Source organism: Stomoxys calcitrans, chromosome 2, assembly GCF_963082655.1.
Source record: "Stomoxys calcitrans chromosome 2, idStoCalc2.1, whole genome shotgun sequence".
In the NCBI taxonomy this organism is placed as follows: domain Eukaryota; kingdom Metazoa; phylum Arthropoda; class Insecta; order Diptera; family Muscidae; genus Stomoxys; species Stomoxys calcitrans.
Window position 1 is genome coordinate 91,312,873 of NC_081553.1, and position 20,560 is coordinate 91,333,432.

The following is a 20,560-nucleotide window of genomic DNA, read 5'->3' on the forward strand; positions in this document are numbered from 1 at the left end:
CAACTAAAGAATTTGTTGAAAGTCAACAAAATTTCAATAATTTTGTCTGTCAAGTCTGTTGTAGAGATTTACTTAAGTACTTAAAAAAATAATGTCCTCGATTTAATGCTAAAATTTGTTGAGAATTTAAAGTTTCACATACAAATTGGGTAGTTGATTTTTTCTAAATGTTATTTTTTTCTGTGTAAAAATTGAATCAGAATAGGTGATCCGATTAAGGTATTTCCGTCTGTCTTTTTGTTCATCCATCCCCCTGTCTAACTTTCCATTCGTCTGCCAGACCGTTAGTTTGTAGCATTGATCCCATATATAGGGTAGCTGACACGAAGTGTTACCTAGCTCACACTGGTCTATCTGTCAATTCACACTGGTCTATCTATCATTATATTGTTTACAATCCATCAAAAGCATTTGCCTTGAGTTTATTTAAAAATAAAAATAGTGTGATTGCTTTATATTTGGTTGGCAAATCGCTACCGGCTATTGTTGGCGAACTCAAACACCGTGTAATGAACAAAATATCTGTGTATCGCATCATTAACCATTATAATGATATTTGTAGCGTTCCAAAACGCCATGGTGGTGGTGGTTCAAAAAAACTACAACAATAACTAAAATGGCAAGTGAAGGCTCGAGTTCAACGAAATTCATGCTGTAGAGGCAATAAATTTTTAAAAATATTCAAATGTCTTTTGAAAGATGCAACTTGTTTTGAAAGAACTCAAGGCACAGGTTGTGTTTGTTGCCCCATTGTCCATATCGCTTTTTAAGGCCATGGACGAACGCTATTTCATTTGGGAAAAAATCGTTCCATATTTTTATACCCATCACCATAGTATGGGCATTTACTAATCAAGTCACTTCGATTGTAACACCCCGAAATATTGATATTCAACCCCTTAAAGTATTCCTACATATTCTTGATCGCCTTTACATCTTGAGTCGACTTAGCCATGATGTCCGTCTTTCGAAATCATGAAATTTTACGTGAGAGCCGTTGCTCCTGTCCTTTAATGGAATGTTCATGGACAAATTTGAAAGTTTTCACAGATACTTCTTCTTGATGTAGGGTCATAGGGGATGGCAAATGGGCATTATCCTTCAACTTGACTTCATGGACCCCTAGAGCCGCAACTATTTTCCGATTTGGCTAAAATTTTTTCATGACGTTTAACATCTCTAGGAAGTATGGTCCAAATTGGTTAATGAACTGATAAACAAATTTACCCGTGAACATTCCATTAAGGAACAGGTGCAAACTTCTTACATATCAACGAGTGCTGTACGTTTCAAATTTAAGCTCTACGATAAGAGGCATCATTTTTTTAGCGGAGTCGGAACGGCGTGCCGCAGTGCGACACCTCTTTGTTGAGAAGTTTTTACATGGCAGCCATACCAAATGGTTGAGTAGTGGCGCCAGCATTAGGAGGGGATAACCACCGCTAAAACTTTTTTCTCTTGTTCTCACGAGAATTCGAATCCAGGTGTTCAGCGTCATAGGCGGACATGCTTACTTTTGCGTTACGGTAGCCTTAATATACCTCCCATATAAACCAATTTCTCGATTTGACATTTTAATCCCCTAGAAGCCGCACTCGTCAGCCAATGAGACTGAAATTTTCCACATAGTGTGCTGTAGCGACTTCCAACAATCGTGGGGAGTATAATTGAAATCGGTCAGATATAGCTCTCATATAAACCTAACTCCCTAATAGTCTTTTACGCCCCCCAAAACTTTTTTAATTCAGTTTTTGGTCCCATGATTACGATAGGCCATCCAAACTCGGTACAGAAAGCTCTTGGATCTAGAACTTCGCTAATCAGGACGAGTGATTTGAGTCGTTAACTTATATGAACTGGCATTTAAGACCATTTTCTGCAATGGGGAGCATTTTATTCCCCAAGACATCGGTGCCTTATCTAGAAAATGGGATACGGACCAGATACAGAGCATCATCTGCAAATCATCAATAAGACGGCACCATTTTTCACGGCCTTCAAAAGGCGCTTAGGATTACATTCGTTGATCTCTTTTTATGCAATATTATTCTCAGTAACTGTTGTCCCTATTATTTCTTCCCCCACTGTATGTATTGACTGAAGTAAATAACTGGTTGGGTGGTTTTGAGTGATTTGTGCTCTTCACTTAAATACATCGCACTGAGTCATGTCTGTTCTTAGTGCTTTGGTTGTGGAGCGTCTCGCAGATAAGTTGCCCGAATATATGTCCGATTCGAACTGTTTCCCCAATTATTTATCTTGCTTTTAGTACCTTGTAGTACTAACCTACTCGGTGGCCTAAACTGTCCAGAGGAATGACTCGAAATTTGGTTCTTAAATTTATTTACCTGAGTTTCTTCAACAATGGGTGTACGTTCACTCCATCCATCCCTAGTTATAAATATTAAGCGATCCACCCTAATATCAGGTTTATTAATTATTTTTTTACACCTTTACTTATTTGTTTATATTTCGGTGTGCATCTAGGTATCTATATGTGTATGTGTGTGTGTTTAAATGTTTAGCAATAAAAAATATGCATAATTTTCATATTGCAAATCTGCTCTTCACCTAGAAATTCTTGATAAATATTTCCTCTGAAAACCAATGAGCTGTGCCACAAAATGATTAAATCCAGACAAACAAAAAACAAGTGCCTGTAAATTATTAAATTGTACATCATGGAATTTTATTAATATCAGATAGAAAGTGTTGAAATATATGATACGGGTGTCGTGTCAGAATGTTAAGGAGGGCAGTTAGATATCTAGGATTTGATGGAGAAAAGTGAAAGACATAAAATACACCCAGAGAAACTCTCTATTGAAATTAAAAACAAGAAAAAGCGCCCTAAGTTCGGCCGGGCCGAATCTTGGGAACCCACCACCATGGATTCTGCTAAAATATGGTAGCTATATCTAGTTGTAGGCCGAATTGGACCGTACTTGGCGCAGTTGTTATGTGTCATAACAGAACACTATATGCAAAATTTCAGCCAAATCGGATAATCAACAAATCAAATCGAGTAATCTGTTTATATGGGAGCTATATCATGTTCTTGACCGATTTGAACCATACTTGGCACAGTTGTTGGAAGTCATAACAGAACTCCATGTACAAAATTTCAGCCATGTCCGTCCGTCCGTCAGTCAAAACCACGATAGCGGTCGAACGCGTGAAGCTAGCCGCTTGACATTTTGTACAGATACTTAGTATTGATGTAGGTCGTTGGGGGTTGCAAATGGACTATATCGATTCAGATTTGGATATAGCTCCCATATAAACCGATCTCCCAAGTTGACTTCTAGAGCCCCTGGAAACCGCAATTTTCATCCGATTTGGCTGATATTTTGCACATGGCTTTCTGTTATGACTTCCAGTAATTGTGCCAAGTACGGATCAAATCGGTTAAGATCCTGATATAGCTCCCATATAAATCGATCCCACGATTCGATTTCTTGAGCCCCTGGAAGCCTCAAATTTTATTCGATTGAGCTGAAATTTTGCACATAGTGTTCTGTTATGACTTCCAACAACTGTGCCTAGTACCATCCAAATCAGTCGAAAGCCTGATATAGCTCCCATATAAACCGATCTCCCGATTTGACTTCTTGAGCTCCTGGAAACCGCAATTTTCATCAGATTTGGCTGAAATTTTGCACATACTGTTCTTTTATGACTTCCAACGTTTGTGCCAAATACAGTCTAAATCCGTCTTTAACCTGATATAGCTTATATAAACCGATCGCCCGATTTGACGTCTTGAGCCCCTAGAAGCCTCAATTTTTATCCGGTTTGGCTGAAATTTTGCACAAACTGTTCTGTTATGACTCTCAACAACTGTGCTAAGTACGGAATCGGTACCGAATCGGTTTTTAACCAGATATAGCTCCCATATTTTAGTAGAATACATGGTGGCGCAGAGGTTAGCATGTCCGCCTATGACGCTGAACGCCTGGGTTCGTAACCTGGCGAGACCATCAGAAAAAATTTTCAGCGGTGGTTTTGCCCTCCTAATGCTGGCAACATTTGTGAGGTACTATGCCATGTAAAACCTTATCTCCAAAGAGGTGTCGCACTGCGGCACGCCGTTCGGACTCGGCTATAAAAAGGAGGCCTCTTATCATTGAGCTTAAACTTGAATCGGATTGCACTCATTGATATGTGAGAAGTTTGCCTATGTTCCTTAGTGGAATGTTCATGGGCAAAATTTGTATTTTAACATGGTGGTGGGTTCCCAAGATTCGGCCGAACCGAAGCACACTTTTACTCGTTCACTTTTAAGGCCTTTGCTAACCTATTTATCAATCGATCTTCTCAAAAACTCAAATTGAAGCAAATTTTAAATTCGACGACTTAAACTGCATATCCAATAGGTCGGCTTCGCCCGTCCTTGGTTGTTTTTATACCCTCCACCATAGTATGGGGGTATACTAATTTCGTCATTCTGTTTGTGACACCTCAAAATAGGCGTCTAAGGCCCGATAAAGTATATATATTCTTTATCGTCTTGACATTTTAAGTCGATCTAGCCATGTCCGCCTGTCTATCCGCCCGTCCGTCTGTCTGTCCGTCCGTCCATCTGTCTGTCGAAAGCACGCTAACTTTCGAACGAGCACAGCTATCCGCTTGAAATTGTCCACAATTACTTTTTATTAGTGTAGGTCGGTTGGGAGTGTAAATGGGCCAATCGGTCCATGTTTTGATATAGCTGCCATGTAAACCGATCTTGGGTCTTGAGTTCTTGAGCCGTTAGAGGGCGCAAATTTCCTCCGATTTTGCACGTGGTGTTTTGGTATCACTTCCATTAATTGTGCTAAGTATGGTTGAAATTGGTTTATAACCGGACATAGCTGGTATATAAACCGATCTTTGATTGAAATCGGTTCATGTTTCGATATAGCTGCCATATAAACCGATCTTTGATCTCGAGTTCTTGAGCCACTAGAGGGCGCAGTTCTCATCCGATTTGGCTGAAATTTTCCATGAGGTGTTTTAGTATCACTTCCAACAACTGTGTTAAGTATGGCGCAAATCGGTACATAACCTAATATAGCTGCCATATAAACCGATCTGGGATATTGACTTCTTGAGCCTCTAGAGGGCGAAATTCTCAACCGATTTGGCAGAAATTTAGTACAATGGCTGCGTGTTCAATATGGTCGGAATCGATCTATAGCTTGATACAGCTCCCATATAAACCGATCTTCCGATTTTGCTTCTTGAGCCCCTACAAGGCTCATTCTTATCTAAATGCACCGAAATATTACACAATAAGTTCTACAATGTTCAGCATTCAATTCATTTATAGTCCGAATCGGACTATAAATTGATATAGCTCGAATAGCATAACAGTTCTTATTCGGTATTCTTTGTTTGTCTAAAAAGAGATACCGCGCAAAGAACTCGATAACCGCGATCCATGGTGGAGGGTATTTAAGATTCGGCCCGGCCGAACTTAGAACGCTCATACTTGTGTTTTTTTTTCTTCAATTTTTCCCTTTGAAGGAATACCTTTCAAGTTTTCTTCAACACCGTTTTGCTTTTTTTTCTCTTACCAATATTTATCATATACTCAATGTTTTCCTCGAGTGTATTCTACAACTTGAGGATATAGCCAACCAAAAACAAAAAAAAAATTACATCCAAATGTTTTAAATCTTTCAAAATGGATTTAATAAAATTATTTTCATAATTGAGAATACTATCAAAGTAAATTCAAATCGCCATTGGGAAAGCATACACACACATGCATATAAATAGCAATTCTTGGCCATAGCAGGGAACAGTAAACAAACAAAGGTAATCAACAAACTACGAATACGAATAAAATTCTATGAAACAGTGGAGAGCGCACAGCCATCCTGGGCTACAACAATTAAGGCAAAAAGTAAACAAAATACCAGCAGCAAAAAAATCAAAAAAAAAAAATAACAAAAGAAAGTCCAAAAGAAAAATTTAATTTTTGTTGTTGTTAGTTAACTGCAGGAATGTTGGGGTACTTTGGAAAAACCAAAAAAGAAAATATTTAACACTTTCACCCAATCAAAAAGAAAAAAAAAACAAAAACAACACATAAGAGGTTTATTTATTAGCTGCTAGAGGAGGTGAAGGGTGTCATAGTTTTTTGTTCATTTTTTTTTTGTTTTTTTTTTGTATTCACCTGCAATTTTCCTTTCACGCATTTTACGCCATATCGCTTCCGCCTTACGTTTCGGCCAATTTTCGAATTTTTGTGAAAAACTTCGAAAGAATTTGTATTCACGTATCGTTATTGACATGCGACGCTGCATTTTGACAGCTGATGTGTCTGTGTGTGCGTTTTCCAAAATATTGTCGATCAATCTAGTGGTTGCTGTGTTTTTTTTTTTGGTTGTTCTTATGTTGTTGTTGTTGTAGTTATTGTTAATGATAAGTAATTGTTTTACAATGCACGCTTGCCTTCTTCCTTCTTCTTTACTTGATTTTGTTTTAACCAACTTGGGCTATTTTTACAAAAAGCTTTTCACTCAATTGAATTTTGACAGCATTTTGACAAATGACAAATGGCTGGCTGCCATCGACTAAGAAGATGACGAAGTAAAAAAAAAGAGAGGGAATCTTGTGAAATTGTGTGTTTTTTTTTCTTCATATTTTGAATTATTGCGATAAGTGAATGTTGTAAACAAAAAGGAAAAGGCAGTGCAAGCAAACAAAAAAGTAAGGTAAACACTTGCACTGATGAAATATTTAATTTTCATTAAAATTTTAATTTATATAGGATATCTTTATTAACTTTTTTCTTAATTTTTTATTTAATTTTTTATTTTTTTTTCAGGTTTTATAGAATTTTTTCAAATTTAAATTTTTGTTATTTTAAAAAAATATATTTTTATATTTTTTATATATATTATAAAAAAATTTTGTATGTCTGGATATCAATGAGTGCTATCCGATTCAAGTTTAAGCTGAATTATAAGCAACCTCCTTTTTATACCTACCACCATAGGATACCACCATTTTATTGGGGGTATCTAGACATTCCACTTGTAAATGTAAATGCAAATGCAAATTTTGCCCATGAACATTCCATCAAGGAAAAGGTTCTCACATATCAATGAGTGCAGTCCGATTCAAGTTTAAACTCAATGATAAGGGGCCTCATTTTTTAAGCCGAGAGAAGTTTTACATGGCATAGTATCTCTCAAATGTTGCCAACATTAGGAGGGAAAAACCACCGCTGAAAATTTTTTCTAATCGTTTCGCCAGGATTCGAACCCAGGCGTTCAGCGTTATATGCGAACATGCTAACCTCTGCGCTACGGTGGCCTCCATTCCCAATGTAACACCTCGAAATACCGATTTCGCTGAAATTTGCAACAGTGAGTTGTATCAAAACTCCCGATATCGTTCCCTAATATGCTCCAGATCTGACTGGGGTCTTAAGGGTGCAGAGACCTTAAAGGCGCATTAATTATCCGATTTCGCTGAAGTTTGCAACGGTGAGATGTCCATGATATGTGACCGGAATATGGTCCAGATCAGACTATATTTAGATATAGCTGTCATATAGACAGATTTTCCGACTTTATTTCTTAAGGCCACAAAAGCCACATTTTTTTACCCGATTTCCCTGAACTGTTACTTGTTTAAGCTTCTCGGCAAAGTTTTATTACCCCCGTCGGTATCCACACCGTATATTGTCCAGATCGAAACATACTTGGATGTAATTCCCATATAGACCGAACGGCCGATTTTGGGTAATAGGCCAATAAGAGGCCCATTTATTACTCGATTTCGCTGAAATTTGGAATAGTGAGTTATATCAAAAATCCCTACATCTGTCCCGAATATGTTCCAGATCGGACTGGGGTGTTAAGGGTGCAGAGACCATAAAATGCGCATTAATTATGCGATTTCGCTGAAATTTGGAACAGTGAGATGCCGCGATATGTGTCCAGAATATGGTTCACATCGGACTATATTAAGATGTAGCTGTCATATAGACCGATTTTCCGATTTGTGGTCTTAAGAGACCACAAAAGCCACATTTTTTATCCGATTTCGCTGAAATTAAGAACTGTTACTTGGAGGCCACTGTAGCGCAGAGGTTAGCATGTCCGCCTATGACGCTGAACGCCTGGGTTCAAATCCTGGCGAGACCATCATAAAATTTTCAGCGGTGGTTATCCGCTCCTATGCTGGCGACATTTGTGAGGTACCAAGTCATGTAAAAACTTCTACCCACAAGAGGTGTCTCACTGCAGCAACCCGGTCGGACTCGGTTATAAGAAGGAGGCCCCTTATCATTGAGCTTAAAACTTGAATCAGACTGCACTCTCATTGATATGTGAGAAGTTTGCCCCGGTTCCTTAACGGAATAATCATGGGCAAATTTGCATTTGCAGTAGAGTTATAGTAAAAAAAGATAATACTCGTACACATATCCATGGTGGTAGGTATCAAAAGTTCAGCACGGCCAAACTTATTGTGTTTTAACTTTTTTATTTAAAAAAAAAAAGATAATAAATATATCCAAGGTGGTGGGTATCAAAAATTCGGCACGAATAAACTTAATGAGTTTTTTACTTGTTTTATAAAAATATTTTTTATTATTTTTTTATATATATATATCTGCTGTTTGTACATTAAATTTTATAAGTCTGATAATTTCCAAAATATTTATTTTTTATTCGTATACATTTTTAATGGTTTTTTTTCATAGTATTTTAGTTTCTTAGATTACTGTTCCAATTTTGTTTTTCAGTTTTCACATTTCTATATTTTGGAGTGTTTTCTCTTAAACTAAAATTTTCAGTAACCAAACAAATCCTTCAGTTTCTGGTGATATTCACTCTCATGGTCATTAGCCGGACTCACTCCACTTTGGGAGAAATAAAGTAAATACAGTTCATTGACCAGAAATAATAGATAAAATGTTGTACATCTTATGTTTTAACTTTAACTTTATCATTCTATTAAATGTTTTTCTTTAAAAATGTTATAATGTTTATAAAAGTTTTAAGATGCATTTTTTTAAGTCGTTAAATTTTGATCTTTGTTGTTTATTTTAATGTTTTTCTGTATTTTTTTTAAATAATTTTTATAATATTTTATATGTCTCACAATTTTTTTTTGTCTATACCTTCTTTATTGCTCTTTTATTGGATTTATTTTTTTTTTTCTTTGCAATTTTATTTTCCAACACTTTTTTCTTTGAATTCTTTTGTTTTGGCAAAAAAATCACTTTACACACACCTACAATGCCGCACTTTTGTTTTGTTGTTAAAAGAAAACAAACTGAGCAAGAGTATTAATGACACTATCACTATTTTCGGTTGATCACTAAGCTGAGTTGTAATGCACCACCGATGGTAACGCACTCAACATATGCAGTGCTGTGTTACTCATTCGTCGTCCGAACTCAACTGCTGTTCATTATGGCCACTTTAGGATTCTTTACGAATTCAACAAAAGTGTCGTCGTTGTCATTAACACACACGCCATCGTGTCTCTCTTCCCAACAGGAAATTATTATTTTTTCGCCACTTGTTGTATTTCCTCTTGTTTTCGTTTTAAACGAATGTCATCTAAGGCATTTAGGAATTTTGTAGAAAATATTTCAACTATGTTACGTTACATTTGCTCTACTATTGTTGTACAATCGTTGGCACTTTTAACACAACATTCCACCACTATCACACAGACCTCTGATCTGTCTCTAGGTATCACTCTCTCACGTTATGATGATAACATTACGTCTGTTACCTATGAAGCCTGTGGCACTACTAATGAATTTGCCACAATGTTACGGCAAAAATGCCGTGCAAATATGCTGTTATACACACACACGCTCGCGCTCACATTCCCATACTCTCAAATTCATTCTACAACGCACTCACAGCTACGCATTTTGCCGCCACCGTAGACAATGACTACGATGAGCAAACCACCGAACGAACCGAACAATCTTTGGGATTGAATAATGGCGGAATTATGGAAAAATCTGTTTGTATGAACGTTTTTATTTTGAATATCTCGGAAATATCATAACTTTCCTCAACGAATCCTACGGCCGTACTAAAGAAGGAGCCCTAGTCGTGTAGACGATTCACTGCTACTACCACTACGGCTGCAGGGAGTAGAAAGTAAAAGCATCCGTTTGAAAATGTTGTCTGCTTACGTGTCATTGTTGTTGTTGTTGTTGTTCTTATACTCATTGTTGTTGCTGTTGGCGTTATTGCTGTCGATGTGCTGTTGCCGACTTGCAAAGTGTTTATGTTTACAACCACCTATGGGGCGGATATAGAGCACACAATAAATGTCAATTAAAGGGTAAAAGAATGGGAACTTTGAAAAAAAAACACTCATAATTGTCTATGGTTTTTGAAGACAAGATATTCTAAAGATGAGAGTGCTTTGTGGTTTGCGGTAATTGATGATGTGTGATAATATCTAATTTTATGTTAAAACAAATCATTTTTCGAAAACAGATATAAAATCAGAAAGCGGGGTGTTACTTACGTTCGACCTGAAACATTCCAATTCCAACATTCCAAAGGAGAATAAAAAATTGTTTTCTCTACGTTTTTTTAACACAGGTAGAATTTTGAAGAAAAAGTTTATAGAAATAAAAATAGCTCGAAACTAAGAAAGAATTTTGAAGAAATTTTCCATTGAATTTTAACAAATCTGAGCCATATGAATTTTATAATCCAAATCTGAACCGATTTTGATGAAATCTTGAAGATATGTTAAGATCAGCCACGAAACAATCCGTGCCAAATTTTGTGCAGATCGGTTGAAAATTATGGTCACTACGGCCATTAAAGTAGAAATCGGGCGATACATATATATGGGAGCTATATCCAAATATGAACCGATTTTGATGAAATCTTGCAGATATGTTAAGACCAGTAACAGAACAATCCGTGCCAAATTTTGAGCAGATCGCTTGAAAATTGTAGTTCCTAGGTCATTTAAGAAGAAATTGGGCGATACATATATATGAGAGCTATATCTGAATCTGAACCGATTTTGATGAAATCTTGCAGATATGTTAAGATCAGTAACAAAACAATCTGTGCCAGATTTTGTGTAGATCGCTTGAAAAATGTAGTTAATATTGCCGTTTAACTGTAAATCGGGCGATACATATATATGGGAGCTATATCTCAATCTGAACCGATTTTGATGAATTCTTGCAGAGATGTGAAGATCAGTACCAAAACAACCTGTGCCAAATTTTGTGCAGATCGGTTGAAAATTGTAGTTACTATTGCCGTTTAACTGCAAATCGGGCGATACATATATATGGGAGCTATATCTCAATCTGAACCGATTTTTACCAAAATCAGTAGAGTTCGTTCTTGAGACAAGAAAGTAACATGTGCAAAATTTTGTGACGATTGGACAACAAATAGTACCTGTACCTTGATTACAAGAATACATGGGCTCACAGACGAACAGAAGGACAGACGGACATGGCTAAATCGAATCAGAAAGTGATTCTAAGTCGATCGGTATACTAATCAATGGGTCTAGGTTTTTCTTCTTCTTAGCGTTGCAAACAAATGCACAAAGTTATAATACCACAGTGGTGGTGTAGGGTATAATAAAATCTTTAGAAATAAATTTATGACAAAATTAAAGGCTGAACAGGTAAAAGCGTACTAAGTTCGGCCGGGCCTATTTTATTCTACATACCAAACTTCTGTCAAACCAGCAAATATTAAAGCTTGTAGGAACCGAACAAGGATGATTGAGAGACCGGTCTACATGGGAGCTATATCAGGTTATAGACTGATTTGGGCCGTATTCGGCATAGTTATTGGAAGTCGTATCGGAACATCGCATTCAAAATTTCAGCCGAATCGGACAAAAAATGCGAGTTGTCAAGTTAAAGACCGATTCGGACTGTACTTGGTACAGTTATTGGAACAAGCAAAATTTTAGCCAAATCGGACAAAAATTGCGGCTACCAGAGGCTCAAGAAGTCAAATCGGGAGATCGGTTTATATGGGAGCTATATCAGGTTCTTGACCGATTTGCACCGTACTTGGCGCAGTTTTTGGAAGTCATAATGAAACACTATGTGCAAAATTTCAGCCACGTCGAATAAAATTGCGGCTTCCAGAGGCTCAAGAAGTCAAATCCGGAGATCGGTTTATATGGGAGCTATATTCAAATCTGAATTGATATGGCCCATTTGCAATCCCCAACGCCCTACATCAATATTTAGTATCTGTGAACAATTTCAAGCGGCTAGCTTTACGCGTTCGAACGCTATCGTGATTTCGACTGACGGACGGACGGTCCGTATCGACATTCAGATCGTCTCGACAATTACCAACTTTCGTAAAATTTTTTTTACAACATTAATAAGCTTGCAGTCCTTTCCCAATAACCCAGTGACCGACAATTATATTATTGTAGTCCCTCTCTAGTTGTCTATGTTGTATAAACAAAACCGTAAAAAGACCTCAAGAAACAGCGCAGTATTTTGCCACTTTATAACACAGCTTTACAGCATTTGTTGGCCTGCCACAATAAATGAGCGATGTATGCTTTTCGGAGATTATTACCATAATCATTAGCATGGTTATGATTATCATTATCAAACCACATTATCGTCATCCCCAATGTAGTATGAATAACAAGTAACAACGAGATGAGCAACAATTTACCATGAATTAGCCGCTGTAATACAACCCTAATAACATCCACATACACAAAAAGACATCATCATCATCATCATCAGCATCATAGTCAAGTCATACCAAATCAAAAAAAAAAAAAAAAAACTAAAAACACTCGATGAGCCACGAAGCTCATCATCAACGTCGTTCTCAAATCGATTTATGCCTTCTCACCGTCAGCATCTCATCATCATAGACGTTCTCTCCTATGCTCCTATACCAAATATCAAAAACAAAAAAGAGGTCGCCGTGGTCGTGTTTGTGTTATATGCCTGCTCGTCATTAGTCGTGTGCCACTTTGGCATCGTTTCATTTGCATTCGATTCGAAGTCGAATTCATGTTCGGTGTCTCGGATAAATGGCTGCTACAAGCAGCCTCACTCACCACCTAACAAGTGTTTGCCGCTGCATGAATAACCAAACATGTAAAATGAGAGGGCGTTTGAGCGTATACTTAATGGCAATCGACTAATACCACACACACAAAGGTGTGCGTTACGTATACGCCAGGAGGTTGCAAATGGGGTTTTTTCAATTAGGAGAGATATTTGTTAGTTACCGGTTTTTTTTTGTCCCCTTTGACTATGAGCTTGGTTGGTTGAACATTTTAAATCGCCAATGACTTTGGCATGCGTGCGTGTGTCTGTTTATGTTGTGTTATGGTTAGTTGGTAACGATGCTGGATATGTCAAAGCCACTGGATTTTTCGTAGAATATTTTGTACATGTGATTGTTTAGAAGCTACCATAAAATGGTAACGTTTCCTATTGTTATCCTCGTAACTTGAGCTTATTAAAAATAGATTGTTCTGCATGTAGTTGTAATAAAAAAAATGGTCTTATTAATAAATTTTCCATGAACATAAATGTTATAGCCATGCTGTAAAGGGGGGAGTTGAGATTGTTTGCCCAGCATTTTAAAAGGTCTAAGAGTTAATTTAAACTTATTTTAAACTAAATAACACAATTTTGAATATTCAAGGTCGAAAACGCTGTAACTCCTTCATTTTTTCGAATTTCGAAAATCCAAAAGCATTTCTTTTTTTGAAATTCGAAAAGAAATCATAAACTAAACAATTTTGCACTTTGATATTTTTTGCTTTTTTTTTGGAAAGGGGTTACCCTTATGAAAATTTTCAATTTTCGGTGCCCCAAAAATTTTTGAGTTATGTATACATAAATGAAGTTTATGGCGAAAAACTACGGTTAAACGCCATCCCTGAATGTTTCACTCAAAAAATAAGCCCAAAATGGAATAATTTATAGTCAAATAATTCAAAAAAATCTATGTGATATTCAAGGTCGAAAACGCTGTAACTTCTTCATTTTTTCGAATTTCGAAAATTCAAAAGCACTTCGTTATTTGAAATTCGAAAAGGAATTATAAACTAAACAGTATTTCCTCAATTTTGTACTTTTATATTTTTTGCTTTTTTTTTGGAAAGGGGTAACCCTTATGAAAATTTTCAATTTTCGGTGCCCCAAAAATTTTTGAGTTGTGTATACATTAATGAAGTTTATGGCGAAAAAATGCGGTTTAACACAATCCCTGAATGTTTCACTCAAAAAACAAGCCCAAAATCGCTTAATTTATTGTCATACAAATCAAAAAAATTTATATATATTTAAGGTCGAAAACGCTGTAACTCCTTAATTTTTTCGAATTTTGAAAATCCAAAAGCATTTCTTTATTTGAAATCCGAAAAAGGAATCATATAAGTAATCAATTACAATTTAAATTGTGATAAAAAAAAACTCCTCTGGTTTACAAAATAATGATCATTTCCTTCCTATCACTATGTCTTTTAAGTTTATCAACTGATTTATTATGCTTATGAAAAATGCTCCCTAACCTTTCGAAAAATTCTCCTTTGATATCATAACCCAGTTGTTCATGTAGTAATAACTTTATTACCAAGTTAAAGCAAGCTATAATGAGTGAAAGGATTTACAGCAACCTTTTTTAATACGCACATCCACTTAAGTCTGTCGTAACTGTTGTTGTGCTGGTAAACATCTCAAATGATCCAAATGACCTGTAATCTTTTTCACTGACGTCATTAACTAGGATAATAGTTTAAGCAAAATGTTATCATCTGGCGTAGGAGAAAGGAAAATGGAGAAGGGACAAGCGAAGTATAGTTATTTAAGAACAAAAAGAAGGAGGAAAAAAGAAACTAACAGAAAATGTTCAAGTCAATCAATGAATAAATAGAGAGGTGGTGAAAGGGTGAACCATAAGGTAAGTTATGAAAGTTTTTCAAACAGATGGGACGGACTGATAATCAAACCAAATTGGGAGGGTTTTTCAAAACAGATAAAACAAACTAACAAACAAAACAACTATAAACCGAAAATCGAAAACTGAAATTTCAAATTTGGGGCACAAGAAATGGGAAGTCATGCTCATTCAATATATCACTCAACCAAACAGGAAGTCATGTTGTTTCGGTGAAATATTTTTTCGACCTCGGTTGAATTATACTCTCTGGCATGACTTTCATCTCTAAAGCACTTCCTAAAATTTATGAACCTGTAGTTGAGGCCACTGTAGCGCATAGGTTAGCATGTCCGCCTGGGTTCGAATCCTGGCGAGACCATCAGACAAAATTTTCAGCGGTGGTTTTCCCCTCCTAATGCTGGCAACATTTGTGAGGTACTACGCCATGTAAAACTTTTGCGGTACGCCGTTCGGACTCGGCTAAAAAAGGAGTTCCCTTATCATTGAGCTTAAACTTGAATCGGGCTGCACTCATTGATAAGTGAGAAGTTTGCCCCTATTCCTTAGTGGAATGTTCATGGGCAAAATTTGCAATTTGCATAGTTGAGTCACAGTCCAAGACAAAGAATTTCTTATTTTCCAGCCCTATTATTAAACCTAGGTTAAGTTAGGTAAGGTTGACAAAGAATGATGCCAATACCTTAGTGATCTAGACATTTACGTTGGCCAGATTAAGGCATATTGTGATTCCTGATTATCCCCCTTCTCATTCCGATGAATTCACTTCACAAAGCTAACCGTACTTTCACCCGGGTTCATAGACAAACGTCTTGAACTTGCACGGATTTACGCCTCACAGTTCTTCGAGTGTCTAAAGGAAAACAGTACCCAGTATTCTGTTTCTACTTTGAAGCAGGATGTTGACAAAGAAAGTGAAATAGGACTCCACCTTTGAATTCTATGGCCTACAGGTTGCATTCCAGCTCAAGACATAATAATGCGCTCAAAGTATTTCTGGTTTTCCAACAGTTGTTAAATGGTTGCTTCTTGAGCCAGACTATGATGCCTATGTTTCATAGTCCTATGGGAAAGCGATGTCAGAGTTTTTGTCAATTTCCTGTCTACCTTGACAAACGATGTCTGATAATTACTATATAAGCACTGTCAAATTTCACCAGACCAAAGGATTCTCTTTTTTTGAGAACCCTATAGCTCATAGTACATACTTTGTAAATATTCTTCTGTATTAATAAAGCTTATGTTCATTTGATTTAAATGCTTTCACACTTAAAGCCACAAAACCCTCACTTGCTTTCAACGACCTTTTATTGTTTCAGAGCTTGTTATGTGAGTGTAGCTCTGAAAAAAGCTCGTTAACTCTTACATTGGCTCTACATCATCATCAACGTCGCACAGTGGGCCAAATGGCAAAAAAATTGGAAATAAGTCTACAACTTTTTATCTGTTGATTTTAGCCATACAAAATGTTCTAGACATTTGTAGAGGAGGACATAGGCTTTCAGAAAAGTGCTGTTGTTGGTCCATATCTTTAATACAGGGTGAGCTACAGGGTGTCAAAGTTGACCACTTTTGACTTCTCCAAGCTTCTGGGGGCCATAACTTTTGATCTACTCAACCGATTTACATGATTTAGGACTCTAGAGAAAGAGCTTGACAAGATCTAAAAAACTTATGCATAAAGTACCATGCCATCGTGTACTGTTAAGGAGTTATGAATTGTTTAATTTTAAAATATGAAAATTTGGCCTTGGTTTTTTTCAGTGTTTTTTAAATAACTCCGTCAATTTTAAAGCTATAAACTTCATACTTCACACAAATTATGCCAGCATATGTGTGCATAAAATACAAAAGGAATCACGTGAATATCTTTGGCGGTTTAAAAATGGCATCGTTTTCAATATGAAAAATATTTTTTTTGTCAAAAAATTGCAAAATTTTTCAAAAAAGATACTCCCATTTCCTTTAAGTTTTCGCAAACTTTGGCCATCAAAGCATTATCATTTCTTTCCATTTTCACAAAGTCGAGGTATTAAGAAAAGTTTTAAGTGCTAATTTGGCTAATTTCGATATCAAACAACACCGTTATCTTAAGACCAAAATGGCCAATTTTTTTACTAAACTTCAAAAGTTTCTCACTGGAAAAAAAGTTCCACGGGGATTTTTTCGCTTTTTTTGAACTTAAATGAAAGCTTAAAATGTTCCCAACATTTTAAGGTATGTCTCGCCATATCCTAGCCATAAATGAGATCGTAGCGATCAAAATACTGAAAAAAGTCAATTTTCAAGTAGTGCTATATTCATTGCTAAAAAACAAGTATTACGTCACATTTTATTGCAAAGATGTTAAATAAACTTTTATTTGGTAACACTTCTTCTACAAAACACAAAAAGAATCATGGAAATATCTCTATTCTATTCCATTTTATGGAACCGGCAATAAAAAAGTCAATTTTTCAAAAAAGTCGAATTTCCCAAATTTTGTTTTTGTTGTCCTAATTGCACATGACACACTATAGCCATATTTACGCAACATACCTTATCGTAAAGGAAATTTTCATACCTTTCCAACGATGTATAAAACATTTCTCAACTCGGATTCTATCTACTCTAAAATTCATTTACACTTCATTAAACTCTATATAAAAATGTCTATTTGTGAAATGGAACCTTATATGGGGCCTACACTAAAACATTGATAGATTTGCCCAGGGTTTACAATACAAATGTGTTAGAATAAAAAAAGGTCTCCTGCCAAAGTTTAAAAAAATTGGAATAAAAATATGTGTTTTAGAGCGAAAACACTTCGCATCGGCGTGCGTTTGTATAGTACCTACATCTATTTTTAATGTAAGCTGATGATTTTTGAATAAAAAGTAACCTAGAAATATACCTGCATATATATATATATTTGTGTTAAGATTTGATGCAGACAAATGTTACCTGTTTCGCTATGTCGAATTCCCAGGAAATCCACCGTATCAATGAATGTGAAAAAACCTACCCATAAAAAATTCATTGTCATTTTTTTTAACCAAATTCGAGTCCAGGTAAATAATTATAGAAGAGTAAGTAAAAAGAGGCACTTTGGACCCCTTTTTACGATTGCGTCTGATACCTGAAATGGGTCATTAATTGTGAATATATTGCATAAATATTTGAACAAAATCCAAATTTTCTTCATTATATTTTGTAGAGGCGTAAAGGACATTTATAAGTTATGGAAGTCATACTGAAGTATTCCACTCTTTCGAAAATTGTATGGGACATCAAAAATGATTCCAAATCATACACGGAGTCATTTAAGGAACTTGTTTACACTTTGGACCACATATATGGAATAAGGCTAAATAAAGACGCTTTAGACAAACTTGAAAAATTCTACAAATCATTTGAGAGAAGGTTGCCAGAATGTTCATTCGCAAAAATCAAGTTTTTCAAAATGTATGAGAAGTGGCTGAAATCGGATCTACTTATTGAAATTAAACCGCTGATTCCCGGCCGGCCTAGCAAAGCATACGACGAAGTTACGGAGAAAACCAAAAAGAAAAAACAAGAGGAACTATTGGCGGCACATCCGCCAAATTTAATAAAAGATACGTTCAAAACAGCATTGTTAAAAACACAACCAAAAAATGTTGGACGAATTGTCGATGTTTTACCATTAGCATCTCCGAAAAGGGTAAAGAGAATGGTAGAAAGTATTCCAACTCCAAAATCGACTACAGAATTCACGGAGGAAGATGCACTGGCCCTGATTTTGAACCTAGGCCTCTCAAGAAACAAATACTCAACAATGAGGAAGGCTCTTCGTGAAAAAGGATGGGGTTGTTTACCCTCAAAACATAAATTGTACAACACCAGGACGAAAATGGTGCCATCAAATATATACGTGGACGAATTAAAAGCAAGAGTGAAACTTGCTGATCTTGTTGAAAATACAGCTGTTAGAATTATTTCTAATTTTACTGAAGAACAGTTGAACACATGTAATAATTCCGAAGTGGTTTTGATCAGCAAATGGGGTTGTGATGGATCATCTGGATTTTCCGAATATAAGCAACAAACAGAAATAGATACCAACTTCGCATCAATTTTCATGGCATCATTAGTACCATTGAGAATGAGATTGTACAAGGACCAATCTTCATCATCGAAAGAAAATGCATTTCAAGATATATGGATAAATAGAACACCTGGGTCAAAATATTTATGTCGCCCAATTCGGTTTGAGTATACAAAGGAAGACCGGAACACAACACGATCTTTGGTGAACGAAATAAAGGAAGAAATTGCTGCATTACCCATGATTGTTATAAACCAATTGGGAAGAAATATAAAAGTTTCGTTTCAACTACAACTCACTATGATCGATGGAAAGGTGGCAAACGCATTAACTGGCGTTATGTCCAATTGGAGATGCAATATTTGTGGCAAGAAGAATGGGCAATTCGAGGACAAGTCTGATGAAAATTTAGTAAACGAAAATGCGCTCAATTTCGGTATTTCGCCCCTGCACTGTAGAATTCGATTCATGGAGTATTGTTTGCATTTATCGTATGACCTTAAATATCGGACTAGCCCTGGAAACCGCGATGTCTCTGCTAGAAACAACCAAGATCTTCACAAAATGAGGCAGGAAGAGAAGAATCGAATCCAGTTGGAGTTTAAACAAAAGGGACTTATAATAGATAAACCTCTTTACGGATACGGAAGCACAAATGATGGCAACTCGGCAAGGCGGTTTTTTGAGGACCCCGTATCGACATCTAAAATAACCGGTCTTGATGAACACTTGCTAAGACGATTCAAAGTGATTTTGGCTGTAATCAATAGCAAAAAGATGATAAATTCAACCAAATTTGAAGCTTATAGTAATGACACAAAAAACATTTTATCTGATTTATATTCGTGGAAAGCTTTAACACCGACAGTACATAAAGTCTTACATCATGGCAAGGAAATTGTGGAATACAACATACTTCCGTTAGGAGAACTTACAGAAGAAGCTCAGGAATCCCGTAATAGAGATGTTAAACAGTTCCGGCTTTTCAATACCCGAAAGAGCACCAAATTTAACCAAAATTATGATTTACTTCAATATTTATTGTTATCGTCTGATCCGGTACTATACAGCATCAGAACTAAATGGCTACCAAAAATATGTGACGATATAGATAAGGACGATCCCGATGCCATTCAAATTAAAGAGCTTTTAAATTTTGATACCTTAGATTATTTGGTAGAGAATAAAATCAAATAATACAAAACTAAAATGCTTTTTTATTTTGGGAGTAGCTAATATACATATAAACGCACGCCGATGCGAAGTGTTTTCGCTCTAAAACACATATTTTTATTCCAATTTTTTTAAACTTTGGCAGGAGACCTTTTTTTATTCTAACACATTTGTATTGTAAACCCTGGGCAAATCTATCAATGTTTTAGTGTAGGCCCCATATAAGGTTCCATTTCACAAATAGACATTTTTATATAGAGTTTAATGAAGTGTAAATGAATTTTAGAGTAGATAGAATCCGAGTTGAGAAATGTTTTATACATCGTTGGAAAGGTATGAAAATTTCCTTTACGATAAGGTATGTTGCGTAAATATGGCTATAGTGTGTCATGTGCAATTAGGACAA

General features: G+C 36.1%; 1 protein-coding gene and 1 long non-coding RNA gene across 5 annotated transcripts in view; one reads left to right on the top strand and one right to left on the bottom strand.

Moving 5' to 3' along the window:
- Nucleotides 1-10,046, bottom strand: part of LOC106089100 (rho GTPase-activating protein 7) — a 79,842-nt gene extending 69,796 nt beyond the window's left edge. Inside the window, exons 1-2 of one of the 3 annotated variants that reach the window (XM_059363866.1) lie at nt 9,748-10,046; nt 6,164-6,563 (exon numbers count right to left, since the gene is read on the bottom strand). In XM_059363866.1, coding sequence (XP_059219849.1) covers nt 6,164-6,293 — 130 coding nt within the window. In that variant the 5' untranslated portion in view covers nt 6,294-6,563; nt 9,748-10,046. Of the gene's footprint in view, nt 1-6,163; nt 6,564-9,124 lie in introns of all 3 variants that reach the window. The other 2 variants (XM_013254868.2, XM_059363865.1) reach the window with 2 other exon arrangements.
- LOC131995306 (uncharacterized) overlaps nt 1-20,560 on the top strand; it is a 107,161-nt gene that overhangs the window by 59,760 nt on the left and 26,841 nt on the right. The gene's annotated exons all lie outside the window — the stretch shown is intronic.